This window comes from Cygnus atratus, chromosome 2 (genome assembly GCF_013377495.2).
Source record: "Cygnus atratus isolate AKBS03 ecotype Queensland, Australia chromosome 2, CAtr_DNAZoo_HiC_assembly, whole genome shotgun sequence".
Classification (NCBI taxonomy): Eukaryota; Metazoa; Chordata; class Aves; order Anseriformes; family Anatidae; genus Cygnus; species Cygnus atratus.
This window is the reverse complement of record NC_066363.1, coordinates 155,391,913-155,417,757: the sequence shown is the minus strand read 5'-3', so window position 1 is coordinate 155,417,757 and position 25,845 is coordinate 155,391,913. Positions and strand designations below refer to the sequence as shown.

Sequence of the window (25,845 nt, the reverse complement as noted above, 5' to 3'; positions counted from 1 at the left end):
CTTCTCTCTCTGTCTTCACCCCGAGGCAGCTGGATTTAAGAAAGGTCTGACCTAAAAGCCATGTAACTTCTTTACCCCAGCGCTGTGCCATCAGCGTGGTTTATCAAATGACCACACTGCCTCTTGGTCAGGGCTGGCTGGCATCCAGCAACTTGGGGCTCAAGCAAAATGGGTGCAGAAATGCCTGAAAAAAGAACATTGCTGGAGTCTAACATTGCACAGGTTGGAGGGCAAGGAGAGCTTTTGCCTGGATCTTTTTAAGGGATGTATTTGGGGATGAGAAGGGCTGTGTGAGTGACTCCGTTGCTGGAATTTTGGGCATGCAGAGCTATAATGTTTGAGAGTCAGGTCCCTGAGTGTCAGGGTGCAGCAAGGGCTAGCTGCACCCCAAGGGAAATGCAGACTGGAGCTGAGATGCCACGGCCGGCAGCATAGGGACCTCACAGCACCCATGCCACGGAGCAGAGTGGGTCACGGATAGTACCCAGGTTCAGCCAGGAGCCTAGATCACCAGCTGGTCCCTGGTGATGAAGCAGATCAAAGCCTAAGTTGGGAAGCTGAGTCTGCAAGCTAGGGCCAGGAGCAGCCAGGTACGTGGCCAGGCTGCTGCAGTGCAGTTCAAGTAAGTGCCAAATGTGAGAGCCTCAACTTCAAACCAGCTCCAATACAAAGCAGGGAGAATAACCAGAACGTAGTAGAACGTGTGCTCTGAGCATGTATACAATGTGGAGCCTGAGTTTGCAAGGATTAAGAATTAGTCCGTACACCTAAACTAATGATCACTCCAGGAGCTGACGTTGTGTCCTTTTGCCACTGAAGCCTTGAACCCTGTTGCAGGAAAGATGCTGCAGAAGGTTCTAGGCATTGCTTGGGCTGCTGTAGTGTTTGGATAATCATCAAGTCCAAAATATCTCGAATATAACTCGGTTTACCTGGGGCTGGCTGGCTGAGGGGAGACTGAGGGCTCTGGGAAGCACCAGGGTCCAGGACTGCAGGCAGTGCTCTTTCAGCCTGCACATCTTGACAGTAACAAGACAGTAAAACATCTCCAAGTTCAGAGATACTATTGAGTTTGAAATTGGAAAACAAAACAAAACCCCAATCACCCAGTAATTGGTGTTCCTCGGAGACAAGGTCTGTGGAAACATCGCCGCCTCAGGGCATGGTTCTTAGCGCTCACATCTTGTTAGTTTATTGCCGAATGAAAAATAATGTGAGCGTAGCTCAAATTGACCTCGTAATGGAAAGTGAAAGTGCAATATCTGCAGATTTTTTTTTCCCCTTTTTATTTTTTCCTGCTGCTGGGAATTATATCCCTCTGAATCCATTCCTGGCTACGGACTTCATCTGGTTAAGGTCACCCAGCACTTAACCTCCCCATCCAGCGTTTACATATCTGTCTAATGGTACACATCTGTATAATAGCACCTCCACTACTTCATCAGGCTTTTGTGCAGCTCACTGGAGTAATTTGTATCTGTCATTTCTTTTCTGAGCCTTCCCATTAAAGGGTAAGGTGTATTAATGTCGGTGTCTGCTTTAGTGCTCCGAGTACGGTCTGAATCCTCTTGTGCACGCAAACAATTTCGGTCTGCACTTCGAGTATTTCTGAGTCCTCTTAACTGTAGTTAAAGTACATTCTGCACAGCTAAATAACTGTGGTTTGATGGAGTTCTTTCTTAACAATAATTAGAGGGCTTTAGAGAAATTCTGTGGTTTTCTGCGACCCAGAATAACAGCTGCAGATGGTAATAAACAGCTCAAAGCCAGATCACTTACTAATTGTGCATCGTGACAGCTTAATTCTCAGCAGTGCAAGGATACTAGTAACTTGTTTTTTACTTACATAAACTTAGAAAACATCACTTTTGTCTTTTTATTTTACTCTCTCAGCGTTGGCCTCTGGCTGGCAGGCACACTGCTGGTATATAATGACACCTACTGGCAACCAGAAGTTTGTGAAATCCCCAGCACTTTAGAGGCTCTCTCTGCCAAGATCCATTGGCAGCGTAGAAAGGAAGCGAATGAGAAAGATTTGCCATTGTTGTGCTTTCTCTGATAGAAGAGCTGGAGGGGAGAGGAAGAAAAAAAACCAGATTCCCTTGATTCTGTCACTTATAACTCTTGTTCAGATTTGAGATGTTCCTGAGAGCGATATTGCAATTGATAGGTATGGATTAGCTGTCTGTTAGGTGCAAAAGTGAAAAGCTTTGCTAGCGGTGTGAAACAGATCTCGTAGCCTATTGAATTACAGACAGCTGAAGCATTACACAAAGCAGGTTGCTACCAGCTGTCTGTCAAAGCCGTCTTAAGTTCTCTCTGCCCCTGTCACGTTTTCACATCTGCCCTTCCAGCCAGCCCATGATAGCCATGCAGCTTTTCCTCCCTCTCAGTCTTTCTGATATTAGGGCAGGGGCAGTGTCACAAGCTCTGCTCCGCTGTTACAATCAAGCAGCCCAGTTTTTCCCCTTCCCATGGTGTGCTCCACTGATCAAAGCAGCTTCCTGGCTGAATTTCCTTGGTCATGGCTGAGCACCGTGGCTCTCTGACAGTGCAGGTGGAGGGGCAGGTGGTATCACAGCACTGCTGTGTTTCATGCTGTTCTTTACGAACCCTGGTACCAACCTGGACATCTGAAATTCACCCTTTTAGGTCTCTCACCCTTTGTCTTCAGCACTACCTAAAGTCTTCTAAAGCCCGCAAGACCTGTCATCTCTGGGTTTGACATAAAGATGGTGATTTTTGTCTCAAACCTTTCTGGGTAATGAACACGCGCACAATAGCAAATGTTTTTTTCATGGCAAATGTTTATTTCCCAGTGAAACAGCGAGCAGACCATTAGTGGTCATTATTTCAAGAGAATCTCGTGCATTTGGTGCTGAAGTGGCATGGAGACCCAGTTTTGTTCCTAGCTCTGTCACTGGCTCCCCAGGGGATCTCGTCCTTAGTTTTCTCCTTCTTGTTCCTCGGTGTCTCCATATGTAAAATGAGGAGAATAATCACAGCCTTTGTAATGCACTATGAGATGAAGAAGACTTAGGGAGCAGCATCGCTTTATAGACCAGGTAGGGGAAGAAATCACAGGCTAGATGATGTGGTTAAACTTGAGGAAAAGCTTTCTACACACTTCAGCGAGGCACTGGAGTAGGCTGTAAGTGGTGAATGTGGAATGACAGAAGCAGCAGATGAGTTAGAGCAGGTTTTCACTGGGTTTTGGAGTACCCTAAGACAGTACTCCCCTGCCCTGGTATGCTCTTCTCAGATGTTGTACAAAATGCTGCTGACACTTCTGAGGGGTGTGTGTGTGGAGGTCTGGAGCATCAGGGGTTTCCCAGAAGCAGAGCAAAAGGAATTAAAAGATTTTTCTAGATATATATATATATACATATATATATGTATATATATGTATGTATGTATCAGTCCAGTACCTGACTAATCATCCACAAGCTCCAAACTATTTTCTGTGTGCTATCTGTAGATGTAAGAACATAAATTAATCAGTGTCATGATATATGACTGAGTTATTTTTCTACTTCAGTGAGCACTTCCCCTCTAGCACTTGGCAAGCTTTTTGTCTCGTCCCAAGCTCTGGCATATACCAGAAAGGAGCATCAGCTTTTACTTTGAGACAAGGAAGGTTTTAGAGCAGAGCTGTTCTGTTTTTCACATTTCAAAGTGTCCAACAAATGCATCCTCTTGTCCCAACCATGCAAAACAGAGAAATGAGAATTTCAATTTTGGTAACAGTTCTTCCACATTGGTAGAAATTTGGGATGGATGAGTAAGGACCTCTTGCTCACATCATGTCTGGTTTTATTGGTTTTCCATGATCAAGTATAGAGGATATGTTCAGGATATGTTTTGCCACTGGAAAAAAGACATAAGATTTTATTATATTATCTGGTCTGGTTATACAAGGAAAATCTGTATCCCTGGGCTATCTTTCACAAGCAGAGAGGATCCTGGCTTTCACTGTGTCAAGGCAGGATACAAATAATCTGTCAACCAATCGCTCATCTTGATACGTGTTGTTCAATAATACAAAGTCTTCTTTGCTTTCTCTTTCACACTGGGTTTCTTAGGTGCTCCAGGGGCCATCAGTCTGCGCTGCATGTGCATCCTGATTAGCACGGGTATTTAAATCCGGCTTTACTGTGACAGTCTTTTGCTGTTTGCAAGGACTGGTACATAGGCAGAATACCAAGGGAGATGCAAGCAGAGTCAACTGAGTTGTCTCTTGCCTTTGCTTGCATTGTTTTCCTCTGAGATCTGCAAGGAAATCTGCCTCACAGCAACTAATAGTTTTGCTGCTGGTAATCCAACCTTTTGTAATCCATTTTTTTTCTCAGTTGTTTTTCTGAACTTGTGAGGATTTGGTCAGTTGATCAAACAACTCGTATAGCTGTTGAACAGGGGAATTTCAAATACAACAGTTAGTACGTTGTTATCTGTTATCTCCCTTGCTCTGTTGCAGAGGTAGATGTTTAGTGCAAGTAAGTCTTCAAGGCAGTGTTGATACAGGTGGGCCGTCTTGCTTGATATGTGGGGCAGCTTTGATACAGGTGAATCGATAGTTGAGCAGTTGTCAGAGGGATCTGACCATCCCACTCTTTCAGAAATCCCCTATGTAGTTAGTGAAGTAGTGTCACAGCGGGCTTGCAGGTGGTATGAAGCTAATTAGCAGTGATGATGAGTGCTTTGAAGTCTTAGGAGATTCCCAGCCTGTTCTGAATCCTACAGTGACCTTGATCAGGGTACGGTCGGTTACCAAGTCACTAAGTTCTGATGAACCTTCTCACCTGCAGCACCAAGTTTATAGGTGTATATTTATACATATATACATATATATATGTTTATAACTGTCATTTAGCAAGCTGTATGAATACTGGGCTGGGTTTCTTGATAAATCAGGCACGCCTACAACTTCTACTGACTCCTGTGTATCTTGTCCACATGGCTTTTCTTTTTATTAAATCAGAATATAATACTGCGACAAAGCAAGATGATTTTCTTCTCTTCTTAGAATGAACTGAAGCGAACTCCCTGTTGAGATGAATGTCTTATTTCTTGTAGAAGCACAAGATAATGCCAGTTTTGGTGTCAAATTTTCCAAGATATTAATAGAGTTTTAGCATCATTAAGCTAATACAGTCCTGCATCTGTGCCTTAGAAAATGGCAGTCATTTGTGCTGCCTGTCTGGTCAGCAGCTTTTGAAAATGGAGCTGGGTGACACATCCACTGCAGCCCTGCATCTCAGTTGATCTGCAGATCACCTCTGGCCTTTAATGAAACCTTTATCTTTCCCATATCACTCCAAAACAAAACAAAAGAAACCAAACCAAACAAAACAACAACAACAAAACAAACAAACAAACAACAACAAAAAAACACCACGACGCCCAGAACTGACAATATTTCTAAAGAAAAATATTTCTCGTCTGGCTGCTGCAGAGTTGTGAAATCTCTTTCGTTTCAGTTTTCTTAAGCTGGTAACTCTGGGATGGAAGAATCTAGAAAAGGAAAAGGTATTTCATCCATTCCTACCTCATGCAGTCTCTTGGAAGTGTTCTCAGGCATTTGGACCTGAAGACCATACTCAGTTTGCAACATCTCCATCTGCACTTTTCTCATCAAACACTGAAAACTGTTTAGTATTGAGCAGTTGATCAGCAGCAGCCACTTACCCACAGTCTCCTGGTTAATCCTTTGTGAACATCAGGTTGCCAAGTTAAATGCAGGTCAAATGGCCAGGAGGGAGAAAGAATTAACTTACGGTTAGGGCACTGAACTAGGACCCAGGAAATCTGCAGTGAGTTTTTATCTTTGCCACAGACTCTGGGGCCTTCCCTATGTTTTCCGTTCAGTTGCACCTCTGACTTGTCACCCTCGTGGAATGAAAGCAATATTGGAGTTGCTGTAAATTCTCATTTGACAGGGATACTGTGAAGTTAATTAACAGAGGAGAGAGAGGTGTATTAATCGTGAAATGGTAACACGGTGCGGCTCAGTTTTGCTTCTGTTTCCATTTTATCTTGCCCATTTTCTTCTTTTTTAATTCAGCTTTTGCTATTTCATCTCCTACCTTGGACATAGATCCCCCGGCTTGCAAAGCTGTCAATATGCTGACTGCGTGATTCATGGAGTCCTGCTTGGCAGATTTGTGCAGGTCTCCCAGTGACACCTCTATTGATGTTTTGTGACAGGGTTAAAAATTTTTATTTCATTTTGCGGGATTAGAAAAGGGTTGCTTTTGTGTTAGGTGTAGACCAATTTGGAAGAGAGAATAAAGAAGGTGTATAGAATCGACCTCAGTGTGGTACATCTTCTGTAGTCTGCTTTGTGAAGGTGAAGGAAAAGTCCAGTGATTTACTTGAATTTGACAGGAAAATAAGAATCTAACCATGTGTTTTGGACTGTCTTTTTTTTTCCCCATTATTTTCTTATTTAGTTTGCTCTCATTTCCATTAACATAGGCCACAACCCAGAGTTTGAAATAAAATATGTGATTATAGGCCACAGCTGCTCTCGAGTTGGAAGAAATGTTTGTAAACTTGGCAGCTGCTGAAGGAGCTGCAAGTGGAGGAAAGAAAAGCAGTTAAACTTGAGCAGATTGCTTAAAAAGCAGCACTGATGGGTTATTCCTTCTTGCGCTTTCGATGTCTCTCTAGAATCAGGTAATACTGAATTGTTGTATCTCTTTATCTTTCCATGTACAGGAGAACCACTTCCTCCTCCATTTTAGGTCTGTTTTCTGAGGCTGGATATGCCAAAATCCATGTAGTAGTTGTTCCTGCCTTGAGGAAACGTATTATCTAGCAATTAGATTATCTACTTTGTAATTTTATAATTATCTCCATTCAGCCATCTGAGGATCTAGATGGGATGTAGATGTAATCTAGTCACAGACCATATATATAACGTTCAGTGATTATATGGGGTAGTAAGGCTCAGTTTAACCCAACGGAGGTGAATGTTTGGATAATATGCAACAAATTAAGCTGTGTGTACATTATGTGTGCATGTGGTGAGTGTGTAATGATAGGTTTTAAAATAATAATTTAAAAAAAGACCTTAAGACCTTCCTGACCATGGAGGTATCTCTGTAGCCTAGAGCTGACATGATTTGGTAAATCCACATGACACTGGTATGAGAGGAACATATCCTTGCTTAAATCTAGAAATGGAATGCACAAGCTAACGAAGGAACCTATCTATGCATGTTTATACTTCCCCAGCTCACCTCTGTATTTTCAATTGCTGTAGTAACTTGAAGCTGATGGGGATATCTTTATTTAATCACACCAATACTCTGCAGCAGCTGAGAGTTGGCTGGGCTCTGAATTTCCTTGGGATGTGGCATTTCCTTTTGCCCATTGGGTCTCGAGAAAACACGTGGCTCATAAAAAACCTTGCTTTGAGACACCCATGGAGGACAGAAGTAGTGCATAGGCCTTGCTCTGTATCCTTTTGTGTGAGACTGAACTCTTGCATTAAATACAAGCAAATTCAAAATTCTATCTTGCTGAGTGCTGCCTAACCTTTTTGTTTTAGTATGGCTTGGAAAATCTCCTAATTCACTTGCAGAATTTATATTAATTCATTGAGGAAAAAAATATGGAGTTCTCAGAGTAATTTGTCTAGTGCTTCATCCTCAGTTTGTAGTATTCAGTATTTTGGGAAATTCCTAACCAAACTGCCATGTTTGCTAATACACTTCCTCACAGGTAAAAATACATACATGCTCAAACATTTTTGCACAAAACTATTGGCCAAGGAAACAACAGGCTGCCCCACCTGAAGTATAAAGGTACTCCATCAAAACCAGGAGGTGTTGGTTAAGCCTAAGGGAAGCTGCCTTAGAAGCTGTACTCTGTTCCTCTCCTTAGTAGTAGTCTCTTCTGCTTCTTCCCTGGAGTCCTGGTCCTTGTTACCTTCCTGTCCTAGTCCAGATGTTTCTCTAGAAAGGAGAAAAAGTTCCCTATAAAAGTTCAGCTGTCCATAAAGTAGATGGGTGGCAGCAGAAATGCATGGGATAAAGAGTTACGTACAGTTTACATGTCACCACCAGAATGTCATTGTGTCAAAGCTGGGAACACGGCCAGCCTGTGAATATACAGAATTATTTTTATCCTTCTCAGTGTGTACAACCACGTTTGGCCTTGGTGCAAGAAATGCAATGAGCTTTTCTTCCCTGGGGCTTAATGCCAGCTGCTGAAGCTGACCCATTTCTCACAGCGTGATAACTAGATCCTTCAGCCCAGTGCGCTTGCAGAGCTGTGTCTGCTTGGCAGCTATTTCACTAGCCTGTACCCCCTGTCTCTGCTATTTCTTTATTACATTTACATATTGCTTCCAATTTTGAACTGAGCTTTTGAGTGTAGTGACTGACATTTAGTATTTATTCATACAGAGTCCGACAGAGTGACCCAAGCAGGAAACAAATGAGGCCTTGCTGTAATTCAAGTAAATACTCATAGAATGACTCTTGAAAAATGAAAAGTGGCATTTATAGAAATATGTAGCTACCTGCAAGCTACGTAACCTCTGTATGCTAACAATCTGTGCCACTATATGACTTCAGTGCCTGCAGTACCTACCAGCCCTCTCTTGCTCAGCAGTGGCTGCTTCCACACGGCTGGAAGCACACCACAGCAATATCCCACGAGAAGTCCTCTGGCCACTTGAGATCCGAAGGCATCTTTCCAGATGTAAGCCCTTCTGACAAGGATTTTGCCAACAATGAGCTAATCAATGTGTTTATTCTCTTGTTAACCTTGGTGGGAACGTTTGATTAAAGGCTGCTGGCTGTGCAGCGCAGAGGATGAAGCTAAACATACGTGGCTAGATTTTCAGTGAACGAGAGAAGGACAGTATGCTCAAGAATTTAAAAAGAAACTAAAAAGTACTCGGGAAAAGCTGCTGCCTTCCTTTTGAGCCTAATTGCTGAAGTTGTAACCTCCCCAGCAAGAACTCCTCTTGAAAAACATCATTTCAAGCCCCTGTGATTTCTCCTTCAATCAATATTGTCATTCTCTAATTGCAACTTTCCTTGGCCTCAGTGGTTTCCAGGAGAGATGCACTGGCCCTTTGCTAACCCCGCTGACTTAATTGGAGGAGGGCAAGAGAGGAACAGACACCTTTGGGGTACACCAACACTTCCTGAGGTCTTAGCAGCACGGTGATCCCAACAGTTGGGATCTTACCTGGTTAAAAAGTTCTGTTGGACAACTGAAAAGAAAAGGTGGTTGTTCCGTGATTGTGATGCAGTTCATGAATTGGGTACTAAAAAAAAAAAAAAAAAAAAAAAAAAAAAAAAAGCTTAGTAAAATAAATTGCCCTGGCAACAGGACTCTGTTCCAGTTAGCTGCATCCTTTAGTGAGGGTTTTGGCAGCTGGCTCTGAGTTAAGGGTGCAGGCTCTTGGTTGCTTTCCATCCCTGCCTGTCTCAGCTCCTTTGGCACTGTATGAAAGCACAGCAATGTCAATGCTTTTCTGCTTCCTGCTCTCCTCCACTGTTCACTCCTGTAGGTTATGCACTTTCCTTTATGAACGTGTGTGTTTTGACATAGGCAACACAATCTCATGCTTTTATTAAGGTTCAAAGAGCTCCTGAACCTATCCTTTGCCTGATGGGCTTTTTTTATGGGACACAAAGCAGCTTTCCAGGGCCACAGGGGAGTCGGATGAAGTGGCAGAAGTAGGAGACCTTCCCACTCTGTTGGGCGGTGGCATTCAGTGGTGGTTCCCCAGTGGATGTTAAACTTGTCTTGAGAGTCTAGGTTGCTTCTGCATAGTTTTCTGGTAAGGCTGGTGGGTACCTGAAGATTGCCACTGCAAACCGATTAAACACTCTGGCTTTATTTCTAGTGAAGGGTCAGTTCTGTGATGGAGCACCTGGTGTGTGCCACACAGTGCCTCAGCTTATGCAGCAGGAGGGAGGCTGTGGCAGTAGATACAGATGGAGAAAATGTCTTCAGCGAGCTCCTTGGAGTGCTGGGCTTTGTTGGTTCACATACTCCTTGAACGTGGTGCATCCCTGACACCTCTCTCCCCTGCTTGCTGACCCTGGGGCTGATCAGTGGGCTGACCAGCTGCTCCTGGTATGTATGATCACTAGGTGGAGGAGTGTCTACAATTCTTTCCTGAAAATGGCAATGCAGTCCTTTTGTTGTGAAGGCCAACACATTGTTCTGGGCTTCACATCTTTGCAGACAGCTTCTTGGCATCTGTGGAAAACCAAAAGGGCAAAATCATGATATTTCAACAAAAATATTTTCCCCTCCTGGGATGGCATTGGCTTAGGTTGCAAATTACTGATTGTGTTTGGGAGGAGGAGCAACCTTGTTTTCGGAGGTCTTCAACACCGAAGTGGATAAACCCTGAACAACTTGGTCTGAGTTCAGTGTTGATGGTGCTTTGCATCAGGAGAAATTTCTTCTCAGAAAGAGCAGTCAGGCATTGGGACGGGTTGCTGAGGGAGGTGGTGGAGTCACCGTCCCTGGGGGTGTTCAAGGAAAGGTTGGACGTGGTGCTTAGGGATGTGGTTTAGTGGGTGACATTGGTGGTAGGGTGACGGTTGGAACAGCTGATCTTGGAGGTCTTTTCCAACCTTAATGATTCTGTGATTCTATGAGTGGAAGGTTGGAGGAGAAACATTATTAGGTTCTGTCCAACATGAATGGCTCAATGAGCACTGTATGAAATTTATTGACTGATATCAGGGTTACTTTGTTCAGCTATGACAAGAAATTGCGACTTCATAAAGAAGAAGAAGAAAAAAAAAAGGCAAGAGAAGTTATTTAACCCTATGCCTTTAATTTGCCAAGAAAACATACAAATCATTGTTCTACCTATGCTGCACATTTTGCCATGGAACAGCAGTTTCTTCAAGTTATATTGACCTCTTAGAGCAAATAATTTCCTTTAAAATCACATCTGCTGTTTGATGGGTTTTCTATCTCATCAGGGAGCCGTTCAAATACAGCAGATCTGATTTGTGCCACTAGCTGCATTGGAAATCCTAGGCCGAGTGCTGCATGAAGGTTCAGTTAGCAAGAAATGTGATTATTAAAGTATTTAATGACTTCTATTTGCATATAGAGTACAGATACTTCTCAGATACAGTCTTTTATTATCCTTTAAGTGCAAAATATGCTGATAAGTGCAAACTATACTTATAAATAAGGCCACATTTTGTCTTTTTGTCTGAAATTGATTGGAACCTTGCCCTAAGAATACATCCATCTAAATCTACTAGACTATTCATTCATGAAAAAAACAATGCAAATAAAACTGAGAATGGCAGGATTTGGCCTGAACTTATCTGCATAGGTAGGTAGTCCATACGTGTTTACAGGTAGCTTAGAAAATTCCAGAGTTGCTGCATATATTTCTAATTTTCATGTGCTTGGCTTAGCCACTTTGATGTTCTTTCAATGGGATCTTTCTGTGTTACAGAAGCAGACAGGGAAAAAGCTCTCAGTGGCTTAGCTCTGCTTTGTGCCATGCCATTTGCCAGCAGTGCCAGTGGCTTTAATGTCCCATGCATGGATGTCCACCATTTCGGGTAGCAGAAATGCCGGTAACCTTCCATTGAAGGACACATGCCAGTGTTTCTTGTAAAACCCAGCAATGCTGGATCCTGGGTGCCATCATTTGAAGCATGAACATGCAGGACAACTGTAGGCAGGCCGCTGGATTTTGAACAAATCTGCGTAACATTGGGCATAATCCTGCTCCTTCACTGAGCTCTGGCTGAAACGTGCTCTGAATCTTTGAAGAAATTAGCTGTTGACTATGAGAAGTACCTACTGATAAAGGTCTAAATGGAATGGCTTCCAGGGTGTACCTTTTGGCTTAATGTGAGCAGGCAAAGGGGGAAAAATAATATATCTCTGGCAGTAGGTTGGCCACAGAAAATTTCAAGTCCCTGTACTTTGAAATGCGGCAATGAGAGTTTGTCAGTGAAATGTTTCTATGCTTGAGATAGTTTTATTTATCAAGGATATGCCCCTTATTTTGTTCTTGGAAAAAAAGACTCCTCCTGGCTGGTATTTACAAAAAGAAAAAAAAATCAGTCAGAGGCAGACAGATGGAAAATTGGAAGTGAACACATTCAAATATGGCCAAGTTGCAGGTGATTGAGCAGTATCTTTTACAGCAAGCAAGGAGGAAACGTTGGCCTCAACTTCCAAAAGACCACTGTGACCTCTACATACATATATATATATATATATGTATATTATTTCATACAAGGTACCTTTTGTGTTGGTGTTTTAGGGTGAAGAAGGAGCCCCCGGCTTTCCTGGATTGAAAGGTGATAAAGGAGAAAAAGTAAGTCCGAGCCTTTATTAATTGTACTGTGACAAGTTTATAAAGCTATTGAGGAAGGCTTATGAAAATAGATCTTCTTAAGTCTTTTGTTTTACCTCCGTTTTCTTTTTTTTTCATGTTAGCAAGATGCTAAGAAAAGAAGACTGTGTTGTGCTGTTTGTCTGCAAAGTACCCCTTTGCATCTCTAAGCCTGTGCTCAGCCACATTTGACAAATGTGTGGAGATCGCAAGGGCAGGAACTTTGTCTGAAGATTGTAAAACTCTGAAACAGAATAGAAGAGGGCTCAGAGCTAAGTGCTTCCACACACAGAAACACCGGTGTTTCTTCAGTATGAGACATGGAAGGCAAAAGATTATCACGTCCTTTCTTGCGCTGAACATAAATAACCCTTGGACTGAGATGGCCTTTTGTTGCTTACTGTGGCAGCCTCTTCTAACACAAACAAACAAGCAAACAAAATGATAATCCAGTACCAGGCTTGCTCTATCAGTCAGTATTTACTGTGGACACTTGTCAGAGATGCCTTAAATGTCATTTGCAGGAGAGATTTCAGCAATTTAGACATTTCCCACCTGTTCTAAAACAGCAAATGTTCAGGATTGCAAAAGGCAAGAGCTCCCTCCAAGTAATACACAGCAAACCTGTTCGGTTTGATCAGAGCCCGTAGTCACCATTAGTCACCATTTGCTGTACCTGTGCCTGTTTCTCATTTGAGGCTCCTTTTTTTTTTCCTTTTTTTTTTTTTTTTTTTTTAAATAATCCTCCTAAAAAGAAACTGCTGCAGATCCTAGGAGTAAAAGCACTTGGCCAATTCCTTCCCATGTACATGGGCTTTCCTGTTCTGCGTCTATTCCCTTCCCACTCTCCATTTGTTCTTTAAATTGCCAGCTGCATGCAGCAAAACTTGGCTTTCCCCTGTGTTTGCTGCAGTCCCTGTTATCTGTGCTGCTGCCAGCCTCAACATATTTAGTCCCATTCATCCTGGTGTGCAGACAGATTTAAGAAGTGGTGCCTGGTTTTCCTGTTCGTTTGTTTTCTACAGTTTGTACATTCCCAGCTCTGAGACTCACTTCCCTGTAGGTAGGGTAGTTCCTGAGGGCTGCTTCAGTTTTTCAAGGCTTCTTTTCTGTTTGCTTTTAGGTTTATTGCTTATGTTCATTACAGCTGTGCCTAGAGGCTTCTGAGCTTTGGAGTGGATGCTGTACAAGCACGGAGTCGAAAATAAATAAAAAATCAGTATTTAGTTACAAAACAGCAGGTTTTCGAGACAACGGAATGGTGGACAGGCTGAGGAAAGATGATATTAAGATGACTCAATGGTTATGTGTCTCATCGACTGCAGAGCTTTTATATTAATTTACTCTTAAGTGAGTTAAGTGGCCAAGACTGCCTAGTTCCTCATTAACAGCTCATCAATTGGCCATAGTGTGTTAATGTTAGCTGCAGCTCCTCCAGAGACTGTAAATAATAAATGTTTGAGTAGAAATGATTCTCCTCATTCCTTATTCTTGTCTTGCTGCATTACTCATGTCCTTGCGCTTGCAAGAGGTGTTAATATCGTGCTGATGATGACAGTCTTGTTGTTGTTACAGGGGTCCCTTGGCTTGCCCGGCCTCCCGGGAAAGGATGGAGCAAAAGGAGAAGCCGTAAGCTGTTTTTGTTTCCCCCTTGTAATCCTTGCCTTTCAGTGCAAGCCAGGCAGTGGAAATCAATCTGTATTGAGTGAAACACATCTTGGGGATTTGTATGGCCGTTTTAGGAGCAGCAGAAACAAACGGCAGGAGGTTAATAGCCTCGGCGCTCTCCCTCGCATGTTTCCAGCGACAGTGGGTGTTGTACGGATTAGCCATCCCCAGAGGCTCCAGGGGCAGCTCTGTTCCCATTCATTAAGCTGGAAGAGGGGGGAAGCCGTGGCAGCCTGAGGTCTGGGACTCTGCGGCTGCGGTGGTTAATAGCTGCAGCTGCAGAGCTCAGCAATTTGGTTTGAGGCTGGCCAAGAGATGTCAGCCAGTGGAGAGGGCAGGGGGTGTTGGGGAGCATCTTGTACTTCCAGGAGCAAATGGACAGGCGTGGGAGAAATATTATAGAATTATAGAATGGCTTGGGTTGGAAGGGACCTTAAAGATCATCTATTTCCAACTCCCCTGCCATAGGCAGGCATGCCACCCACTGTATCAGGTTGTTCAGGGCCTCATCTAACCTGACCTTGAACACCTCCAAGGGTGGGGCATCCACAACCTCTCTGGGCAAACAGGCAGCTCGGCCGCAGAAACAAGGACCTGAGCTCTTCTCGGGCACTGCTAAAAGCTAAGGACAAAGATGAAGGTGCAGGGTTAGGTCAAAGAAGGATGAAGCATACCAAATACTGCCTTTAAATACACATGAGGAATAAAACCACAGATAAATTTTCCAGCATCTTATATAAATGTGTTTTAGAGTTTTCATCCTTTTCTCTGTTCAACCACTGGAGCTCAAACACCATCCCTTTGAAACTTCCTCATCCCAGTGGTCTATTATTCTGAACTCTTTGCCTTCCATGGCTCCTTTTTGCCTTAGCTGTCCTTGGGGAAGGAACTTGATCATCCCAGTCACTGTCCCTTTGCAGCCATTTTGTGGTGACTGGAGGAACTTGAGGAAAGGGCTCATTGTAAAGGCATGAATGCCCCAAAGTAGTGGTATACAGCAGAAAAGCTCCTACTTTTCTGTCACTTACATCCTGTTTCTGCTTTTTGCCATGTGAATCCTTGGCCTGCTCAGGCAGAAGCGTGCCATATCTCTTCCAGAACTGGTACAACCTCATTGCTTCCTGCATGGCACGGTCTGTGATCGGACAGCAACATACTTGTGTTTGCAGAATTTCTTATAGGTTGTGTTTATTACACCAACCAAGTGCAATATGTTATCTCCAAGGAATCAGCAATTGCAGAATGTAGTTGGTGCAAGCTGTTTGCTTCTTAGAGAATTCGTTTCTAGCTATTTAGGTGGTTGTGTTTGAAGAGCAGACGAATAACTACTTCAGTTTTCTGTTTGTCTCCTTCTGCGTTTATTTTTGCAAAGAAAGCACAATGCAGACTTCCAGATCTCTGGATAAGGGTACTCAGGACTGTAGATAGTAGATAGAGCTTCCATTTCTAAAGCTATATATAAAAACTGCTTTGAGTTATCTTAGCTTCTGTAGAAAAAATATTAGCATTTACCACTGCTGCTGCTGTTACTTACAGGGTGAACCAGGACAGCCGGGAGCATTTGGACTGCCTGGGCCAGCAGGTCCAAAGGTAAGCTTTCCATTTCTTCTTTACATGTGTAGGCGTACCTTTTACACTGAGTTTTTGTATGTGTGGATTGCTTGAATTATTATTTTTTTTGTTTGTGATTCTTGATATTCTCACTGGTGAATGAAGAAGCTCAAATTGCACATTTCTATCAGGAGGTCTGCTGTTATGTCAGAAATCAGGCAAGGTATGTAAAGAGAAGAAATACCTCTTATTTGATCAGTATAGTTAAAGAAGGTGAAGAGAACATGTCTTGGGGCACATAAACCTTGCTTCGTGTTTTCAGTAAACCCTCCCAACTCTGACAAAGATGCAGCTGCATCTTCTCATGAGCAATGCTTTGTCTTCCTTCCAAAGTCTCAGCTCTCTTTGCCTTGTTCCCTGGTTAGTGAGGGGATAAATAGCCATCAGCTAGTTTCAGTCATCTTTATAATACACAAAGACAATGGTGCATTAGATTGATGAGTGTTTTTTTTTCAGGGGCCTCATGCACAGCAAGTTAAGCTCAGCCTATGAAAGATGCAGCAAGGATAATAGATTGATAATCCAAATTTGCTTGACCCAGTTCTGTTCCCATACATGCTAAGGTCTTTGAGCATCACATTTTTCTGGAAGAGCTGTATCTGTTTAACTAAACCTTCTGTTGAGTTTACTGATGGCTTTGTCCTCAAATAGGAGTTAAATACCTGAACATTTTTCCACATGTCATCCTGATGGTCACCTGAGAGGCCTCCACAAAGCACTATTTATATAGTTTCTTTTGGTTTTCTCAGCTACAGAGAGGCTCTTTCTCCAAAATATCTTGTTTTGATAGAGGGAAATGTTCATCATTTCCTAAAGTCTCATCCGGAGGGTATCAGAACTAATGGTGTATTTGTGGATTAGTGGAAATACTTGGCAGCCATCCCACAGCTCTCTGCAGGAGCTGTATTGCCTTCAGCAACACGAAGGGGTTGATTGTGGAAGCTGCATGGCAGCATGTTCAGCAGGGGATAAATGACAGCTGTAAAGCAGGGCTGGGCTGAGCTGAGAAGGGGTACTCTGGATAATGTTTTGCCCTTCAGTGGAATTGGGAAGTAAATGAAACGAGCTGGATTCATCACCCATAAATGCCTGTCAGCTGCATCTCACATTATATAATAAACAAATAGGTGTTTTCTCTATGCCCTGCATGTTTTCCATAGTGGAATTAAAAGCTATACAATACCCAGTCTCCTTGTACAATGAAGCTCCTCACTCTTGCTTTGCAAAGCTTTTACAAACCAAGCTAAATTGAGGCAACTACATCTACCTGCAGAAGGGCTTGATCCTGGAAGATGCTCTGTATTTCCCACCAGGATCATCAGGCACATATAGTTCAGCCAAATAATGCGCCAATACTGAATGCAAATTCAGCACTATGGGCTGGGCAGGATAGGTGCTGATGGAGCCAAACCTAAACACAGCCTGAGCAGACAGTGCCAAATGCTCCTAGAGAAGAGGTGAGCTTGGCTAACCCCATCCTTTAAGCTACAGCAGCTAAATATAAAATGATCATGTGCTGTCACGGTGACTTTTATTTATTTGAACGGGTGCACTGGCTATATGCAGCGTCCTTGAGCTGGATTCTGGCCTGAACTATTTTAAGAAACAATCCTGATTTTGTTGTCAGGGCTTTAAAAGTCTAAAATATGAATCAACACTCCTTTGCAAAGCCCAGCCACCTTGCTGGTGTGGAACAGGGTGTATAGAGATGCATGGAGCTGGCCATCAGAAAGGTCATGTCTCCAATTACTGTTGTAATGATTGCTTTTTGCCAGATCGCTTACTTTTATTTAAAATCATCAGCATCAATACAGCGGCTCCAGGCTCTACCCCAGGCTCCATAGAAAGCTACTTTGCGTTTTCTCTGGTCTTTTGGGATGTGGTCCTTCCCACCTCAACCCATCTTCATTTCTATTAAGCCAGGCAAGCTCAGTTACACTGGGTAGCTGTACGTACACCCCAGGAAATTCATCTGCTTGGCTGAGGGATTTCCAATCTTTTGCCTCAGTGTCAATTGCCAGCAATTTCTTTCTTTTAAGGAGGTGCCAAGCAGTTTTTACAGACCTCATTAATTGCATGATGAAATTTCCAGTAGCACAAAAAAGGGTCCTGCAGACTTCTTATAATAAGACTTCACTCCCCAGGAGTACCCTAAATAGACGATGAGTCCATTAGGGTACATGTGTGGGTTACAGGAATTAAATGCCCTCTGTATGTTATTTGCCTTTACTGCTTTTGCTGCTCAGTGAAGTCTCATGGAGAGATTGTTCCTCACTCAGTGTCTTCATCATAAAAATGATTTTTCTTCCCCCAACTCATCAAGCTTGGTGGGTAAACTTCAGTGATGAGTAAACTTCTTGATCCAGGAAGGTTGTCTGGTCTTGCTGGCTACAAGTGGGTGGAGGCAAAGAAGAGCTCACGGTGTCAGCCTTGTGCCAGTCCGAGTCAGAGCATCTGGTTATAGAAGGTGCTGTGGTAGTCTGGGATGTCAGGAAATATCCATTGCTCAGTGGAGAAGGCTCCCATGTAAATATGTGGGATCTGGCAAGATAATTTAAATGGAGTAAATGAGTCTGGAGAAAAAAGCACAATTCCATCACTATGGTTTTATAGCAGTTAAACAAAGCCTGAATGTTTGAGACCAGACCCTTTAGCCTGTACAGACCTGCAGCAAATACTCAACCTTTTCCTTCCTTTTTTTTTCTTTCTTCCTTCTGTATCTTTAATAAAAGGTTAAAGAGAATTTTTTGTGGCTGTCATTGCTGTGGAACTGACATAGCTATAGCATTGCTATCTGAACTGACAGATATCTGTGCGTGATAGAAAAAAAAAAAGAGACAAAAAATAAGCCTTTGAAATATAAAGTATTAGGTAAGGCTTTCCTTTTGACAAATTTCCTAATTCTCGTTCACATCAGCTGTTGAAGGTCTTGCACTTCTCAGGTATACCAGACATGATCTCAGCACAGGCCTTGAGTGGGATCAGCGAATCTTCCCATCCAGACAAGCCCAGTTTCTCTATAAATTTTGCTGCCTGTTATAACCACAACTTATGCAACAGTCTGAGCTGGGCGCTGAGAATTTGGACAACTCAGAGCAGGCTTCTGTTTCCGTAGGGGTTTTGCCTGGAATTTGATAGTATTATTTTTCTGCAGATTGAGATAAGTGTTTGCCTGCTTCTCTTTCTCTGCTGTTAGAGGGCTTGTACAGCTGACACTGCAGAGGTGCCTGATGCTGTAGAGATCAACTTTGCTTGTGCCTAAACCCAGCTGTTGTTAACCTGTTTGTGAATCTCTCCGTGAGTTTGCAGCATGGTTGGCTTCCATTCTTAACCTGGGTTCAACTGTTTTACAGCTGGGCTGATGAGCTGCTCGTAAGCTTCAGGGCATGGTTTCATCTGTTCTAAAGAGCAAAGCCCTTTCTGGCAAAGGCAGGGGACAGTTTTGGCAATGCACTGCTTAAAGCAGTAGCGAAACTCTTGCCAAGTACAGTCCAGCCAGCCGGCCAGGTCTGTGCTTAACAACTGTTGCAAATGAGATTGTCATTTGGGCTAAGTGCGAGTGTAAACAGCGGCGTGACATGACCAGCCTCCCAGGCACACGAACAGGGACAAAAACGCCCCACTTCTCCTAATTGTTCATTCCAAACACATCTTGCATTTTATTTTATTTTTATTATTTTATTTTAATAGGAAATGTCCGTTAAGAAGGAATGTAGAATCATTTAAAAATATAATCCTGGTCTGTTTTGAAGCCCTAGCCACTGTGGCAATACATTAATGCCAATTAATGCCAATTAATTAATGCCAATACAGGCATTAAGCAGATGGGAGAGGGAAAATGGAAAGTGAGATAAGAAACAAAATAATCAGCCAGGCAGGTGATATAGGAGGCCTACCCAACTCTCACGGCCACCTTAGCAGACCCAGGCTGCCAACACAGGGTTGCTCGTAGGGCTGATCCTGTTCAGCCGAGGATCCAGACAATTCATGGGGTTGTAAGGCACATAAACACACAGAGAGAGCCTTTCAGTTTACCATCTCCAAGGGAGAAAGCCAGCTGAAGGACTGCTGAAACGTCTCTGATCCTCATGCATTTGTCTTGTTTATGATGAAAATGTGGTCTTTTATGCCTGATACGTATTTAGGGCATACTGAATCATAGAACAGCCTAAGCTTGAAGGGACCTCAAACAATCATCAGGAAGATCATAAGGTTGTGAGAAAAGGAAGCCAAGATGAGATTATCTAGCACCCCGTGCAATCTCATCTTGAAAACATCCAGTGGTGGGGATTCTACCATGTCCCTTGGCAGGTTGTTCCAATGGTTGATTGTTCTCACCGTAAACAATTTATTTTGTACTTAAAGGCAAAACCTCTTCTGGTGCAGCTTGTACACAACGGCCCCTCGTCTTTTCTCATATGGCTCCTTGTGAAAAGAGAGCCTCCAACCTCTTTGTAGCCACCCCTTAAGTACAGGAATGCTGTGATGAGGTCCCCCCTGAGCTTTCTCTGCTCCAGGGTTAAAAGACGTAACTCCTTCAGTCTTCCTCACAGGCCAGTTTCTCCAGCCCTTTGATCATCTCCTTTGGGCCCCCTCTAGTCTGCATCTTTTTTGCATCATAGGGACCAAAACTGGACACAGTGCTCTAGATGCGTCCTGACAAACACTGATCACGAGAGGGGCACGATCACGTCTCTAACTCTGCTAGTAATGCCCCTGTGGATGCAGCCCAGGATCTGATTTGCCTTCGTCTGTTAGCTTTCATACAGTTCTTGCTTGCACACTCTTCCACCCTGCCCAGGTCCCTGTAAAATGGCTCTCCCTTCTGACCTGTCCACCTCACCACCCAGTTTACTGAGGGTTTTCATCTCTGAAACAACCCATAGAGGAATTTGCCTATGACAGGTTGCCTTTGTAAATCAAGGCTGAAAGCAGAGGAGTAAAACTTGCTAATGCCTGAGTGCTGGGGACAAAATCAAACATTGGGGTGTCACTTTGGGTAAGTAAAGTCAGACACTGCTCTGTGTATTAGTGCTGAGATAACTGAGAAGCCTCAAAAGCCCTCTGTGAGCCAAGGAATACAAGTTACATTTCTGAATAACTCATTCTTTTGGGTCTTTTATGTGAAACAGTTCCCATTGTTTTACTGTATGTCAATTCTTTACCAGGGATCTGAGGGAAAACAGGGTCCTCCAGGCATTAAAGGCTACGTAGGAGCACCGGTAAGTTATGTTTCTTATTACATTTTTGACATTCTGGAAACTTTATCCATTTTTTTTTCCAGTGTGTTTTGCCCACTTTTTTTTTTTTTCAATTAAGCGATATAGCATATATCTGACTATTTACCTGTGCTCTGTCCAAATAGTGACATTTTCTTGACTTCATTGAGTTTCTTGTGACTTCTTTAAATGAGAGCAGACCGTCACCTACTACAGAGCTGTCAGTAGAAATTACTTGATTACCAAGATAACAGCTGGGGATTTTGTGATGCTCCCACTGTAATGCAATTGCTTTGGTCTGTGTTGATGCACCATTTTATATGGTGCTTGAAAACTTCATCATAACACCAAGCAAAACCACCAGCTCTCAGCGAGTTTCCAATCATATTTTCAAAACTGTCGGGAAACAGCACTTTGGGCTCAGGGGACAGACCTGCCTTGAATGAACAGACAGCAATAACAAAATAAATCACATGCTGTCAAGTTAGCATCTCTGCCTTGTGGTCTCACCTTGGTGATTACAGAGGCAGCCTTAAAGCTGGTGTTGCAAAGGCTGATTGGATTTGCTGGGGTTTAATGACCCGGCTGTACATTGGTGTGCTTTAGTGGCATACCAGACGTGCTCATGCACCAAAAGATTTCCCTGTGCCAGCCAAGGTCTTGCTTTACAACTCACTACAGAGAGACCCAATGTGTTCAAAACAGCATGGGTACTTTTGTCCAGGTGTGTACTGTTTCCCTGTGTGGTCTAATGTTGAATTGTATTAGTCCTGAAGAAGATGAAGTGAATAGAGGGGTGGCCTTGCCTGCCCATGCTGTAGATCCTTGCAATATTAATGAGATAAATGGACAAGGAGATGAGAATGCTTCCTTCCTGCTCCTTGAGTCACCTTTTCGTGTGAAAAGCAAAGCACCCACCTGTGGTGCACTGTTACCAAAGGTCCTGTCCATGTCTGTCATCAGACTGACATTTGGCTTGGGCTGCTGGGCAGGAACAAGGCTGTAATCATCCACGCAGTGTATACGAGGGCCCCGTGGTTATTAGTGCATTAAAGGAATCATATTGTAAACCTCTTCCCATCTGCTTTTTGGAAGCAGTGGGGTTATTGCTTTGCAGCATGGGAAGCTGTACAGGCTCATTTTAGGTCATTAGAGATAGACAGGGCTGCACAAAGTTTGCTCACAGTCAACCATGGCATGAAAGATGAAGCTCTTAATAATTATCTGTGTCATCCTATGGACCAAGTAAGTCCAGACATGTGGCTCTCATCAGCTTGAAGTTAAGTCTTCAGCACAGTGTAAAGTAAACTAAAGTTGAAATATAAATGGATTATAAGAAGTGTTTCAAACTTCAGCAGTTTTGGAGAGATCACTACTGACTGAGCATATTTGTCTGCCTGTGGCCATTAGTTGATTGCTCAGTTGGTACAATAAAGGTAAAATACATGGTGCTTCCTGTGCTGAGGGGGGCTGAAATCCATTCCTGCCCATTTTGTCGATCGCCTATGTTAGCATTGCTGTCTTTCATCAAACTGAGCTCCAGCAAATGGTTCTGGTGTACCGGGGAGAAGACGAATTTTGCTGTCCAGATGAACTGTAGCACTGGATTCACACAGCAAAAATGCGCTTGGGCCTCCAGGACAGGGATTATTTAACATTTGCCAATTCTCAGAGGTACCTGCTGTCTGTCTAGCTACTTCATCCAAAACCACCAGGAAAGGGTATTCTTGCTTGTTTATGCGATAGGTTTTTCCATCAGCATTGTCCTCTACTCAAGTTCTCATTGTTTATGAGCAACATAAAAAACGCGGAGCAGTGGGTGGCTTCTAGACCATCTGCAGCTGCGGTGTGTTCCCTGTCCCTCCTCACTGCTGCTGGCAGGAGGGTCGTGTGTCTGGGAACAATATAATATTACAGACTGTCTTGGGTCCATGGGTCATCCCTGCTCTGTGAGTCTGTTTAGACCATGCTTGTGGCCAACTTGGAGTGCTGGCAACGAGATAAACGTCCTTGAGGTTCACTTAAATTGATTATGCAGACATGCAGTGATTTGGTGACTAATTAGAGGAGGTAGCTATGCCTCTTCTTGGACTGAGTTCTGTGATCTCTTTTTTTCCTTTTCTTTTTAGGGTCTACAAGGAGAAAGAGGAGAAAAGGGAACACGAGGAGACAAGGTATTCCTGCTGCATGCTAGGAAAAGCCAGGCTGCTCTTTGCCTTTTTCCTTTAAACCACCAGCTTTGAAGGGTGATGTTGGAGAATTTCCTCACTGCTCTGCACCTCCTGGTGCTGTCCATGAGTGACCTCCCATGGGAGTGCAGGAGGGGATTACGGATCTCTGCTGTCTCCTAAGCCCACAGTTAAGTCTAGGAAGAGAGGAAAGAGAGGAGGGATGGGGTGCTGGGATGCCACTGAGGAGAGCTAGTGGGGTGTCTGCACTGTATGCACCACCTGTGAGCCCTGAACAACCACTGATTGCTGCTGACCAAGTTTTCATCTGGCATTTCCCTGTCTTGGTGTAGTTGCTGTGATGATCCAACATTTCTGTTTTCTCCTGTCACTGTAAGCTCAGTTTTTAATGAGTACCATGAGGTTTCTCTATTAAAAGCTTCATCCAACTGGTGATGCTGATGCTCCCCAGTTTCCTGCTCTCTCCTGTCTGGGAACAGTTTTTTTATGCAGCACAGGACTCTCTGGGATTTGAACCACCTTTATGGTTCAGTGAAGAGGCCAAGTGCCTACTGTAGCCTGAGTACGCATTTAAAAGGAGAGCTGGGCAAACACAAAGCCCTTCATTATTTCAGTCTGCTTGTCGTGTTTGGAGAGATCTCAGATGTGCCCACACTTCTGTTGCAGACCTGTCAGCTGGTGCTGAAGGCTTCTCAGAAATGCCTGCAAAAATACATTTTGCTGCCTCTGCCAGGAGAGAAGGGTGCTGACGGGGTCCTGCCCTGGGAAGTGGTGGGATGTGTGCTGTAGCCAGGCTCTCAGCCCAACCGAAGTTCTCCATTTTCTCCTGCAGGCAAAGCAGAGCCTTTCTTCCCAGCTCTAGGTGGTTTGCAGCCCCGTGCAGTGGCCCGTCTTGCTCGGGTCTCAAATTGGCCCTGAGACAGGAATATCTCAGTGCATTTCTGACTGCTTTTCCTGTGTTCAATCTGCCTTTAAGTGATATCTGGCCACGAGTGTTTGCGCAAAGGAGGGAGTTAATAGCTTGCCAACTCGTCCTTGTTCCCATTTCTCACTCTCCATCTCTTCCTGGAGAAGAAGCGTGGAGATTTAGACCTAGCTTGAGCCTGGCAGGACAAATGATTAACAGGCCCTTAGCGTGAGATACTGCATTTTGCTTCCCTGTGTGTTAGGGTGTCTGTTCCCACCATCCATTTTGTTTAGTTAGAAGTAGCCATGGCTGGGTTTCGTATTATCTCTTCTCACCGTTGCGACCAGAGCAAGAAGCTGGATCTTGCTTTATCTTCATCATTCTTTTGCCTTGGCCCCTTGCAGGACTGGTGTGTTGTGTCTAGTCGGTGCTTCCGCTGCTTTTCCGGAGGTGCGGTTGTCTAATCTGCTGGAATATTTGGCTCCTGGAAGAAAATCTGTCTTTCTGACATCACCATGATGGGAGAGAGAGTTGGAGCAGTGTGTGGGCTGGTGGCTGACTAAGCTAAAGATTAAAATGCAAAAGGAATGAAATAGGTTTTGTTCCATTATATGGATATGAACAATTAGAGCTCCCTTTTATTTCCTTTTTTTTTTCCCTCTTCTTTTCTTGTATTATTTTTTTCCTGAAGCAGACAGATCTCTGCTACAACAATTGTGCTTTGATTTTTCCCAACTTTAATGCTGTTCTCAGAGCATCCACTGCTGCTGCTTTACCTTCCACAAGCCGGGACTACTGTGAACACAGTGGGCGTTAGTGTGGCGGGCCAAATATTTCCTTGTCTGCTTTTCAGTTTGTAATTTGAATACTGACACCTACGCAACCCGTGCTGCTTCTCTGCCTGAGGAGAAGAGTGTTTGTTGTATCAGACAAGAGTGTTAGCCAATGTACTGCGTACTGGTCTATTCAGTCTGTACCATGGTATGACAAAAGTCCTAATATCCCATAATAATATCCCATCTTGCTGTTATGTTCTTATATCCTGCAACCTCTGCTGAAAATACCGAGGTTTTATGGTGAGGGTCCCAAATCCAGTATTATCAGTTACATCTGCCCTTTAAGAAACCCACTGGATAATGTGAGTGGTATCTCATCCTTTTGTGTCTGGTGGTCTCACTGTAGACTTCTGTACAATTCTATTTTCACCAAATCAGTGTATGCTGATGTATAAATTTTCTTCAGCAGGAGAAGGAAAGGGAGTCTTGAAGTGAAAATTTGAGAATAAATCTCTTATTGAGCTTTTTCTTTCTTTGAAGAAAAAAATACTGTCTCTAAATGGTCTTTTTCAAAGAATGAAAAAAATAACCTAAGAAAGAAATTTATAATAACAGATTTTTTCTGAAGATACAACTGAAGGCAGAGTTCTCTGGAACATTTTCAAACAGCTCTAGTGCATGCATTTGTATAAATAATACATTTGCCTTTCCCAGCCCCCATTACTAGCAGTAAGAATATTGACTCTTTTCTCTTTTTTTTTGGCAGCTAAATGAGCGTGTGTGAAGTACGTGTTGCTGCAGCGTATTGATGCTAACAAATTCTCTTGAGAATATAGTGCTCATTTTGTCAGCAACCCACCAGACTGTCACTGAAAGTCTCAAATCCAGGATACTCATAGCTTGCTTACACAGTGCAAATGTTTTATGAATGTGGAAACTGGTGCCCCAGCAGTGAGTAGATCTGGGTGCCTGACACTGCTTTGCAGCTGCTTTTTGTAGGGTGTAGGTCCCTCTAATTTCGCTCCTTGGTTGCATCTTTTTGAAATAACTTTTCTGTTACGAGACCGACTGACTTTCTAAAGGGAGGAAAGAAATGAAATGATTTGCAAATCCATTGCTGAAT

At 43.3% G+C, this 25,845-nt stretch overlaps 1 protein-coding gene across 1 annotated transcript in view; it reads left to right on the top strand.

The window, feature by feature from the left end:
- COL22A1 (collagen type XXII alpha 1 chain) overlaps window positions 1-25,845 on the top strand; it is a 201,863-nt gene that overhangs the window by 83,917 nt on the left and 92,101 nt on the right. Inside the window, exons 12-15 of the mRNA XM_035561694.1 lie at window positions 13,928-13,981; window positions 15,557-15,610; window positions 20,800-20,853; window positions 22,980-23,024. Coding sequence (XP_035417587.1) covers window positions 13,928-13,981; window positions 15,557-15,610; window positions 20,800-20,853; window positions 22,980-23,024 — 207 coding nt within the window. The remainder of the gene's footprint in view (window positions 1-13,927; window positions 13,982-15,556; window positions 15,611-20,799; window positions 20,854-22,979; window positions 23,025-25,845) is intronic.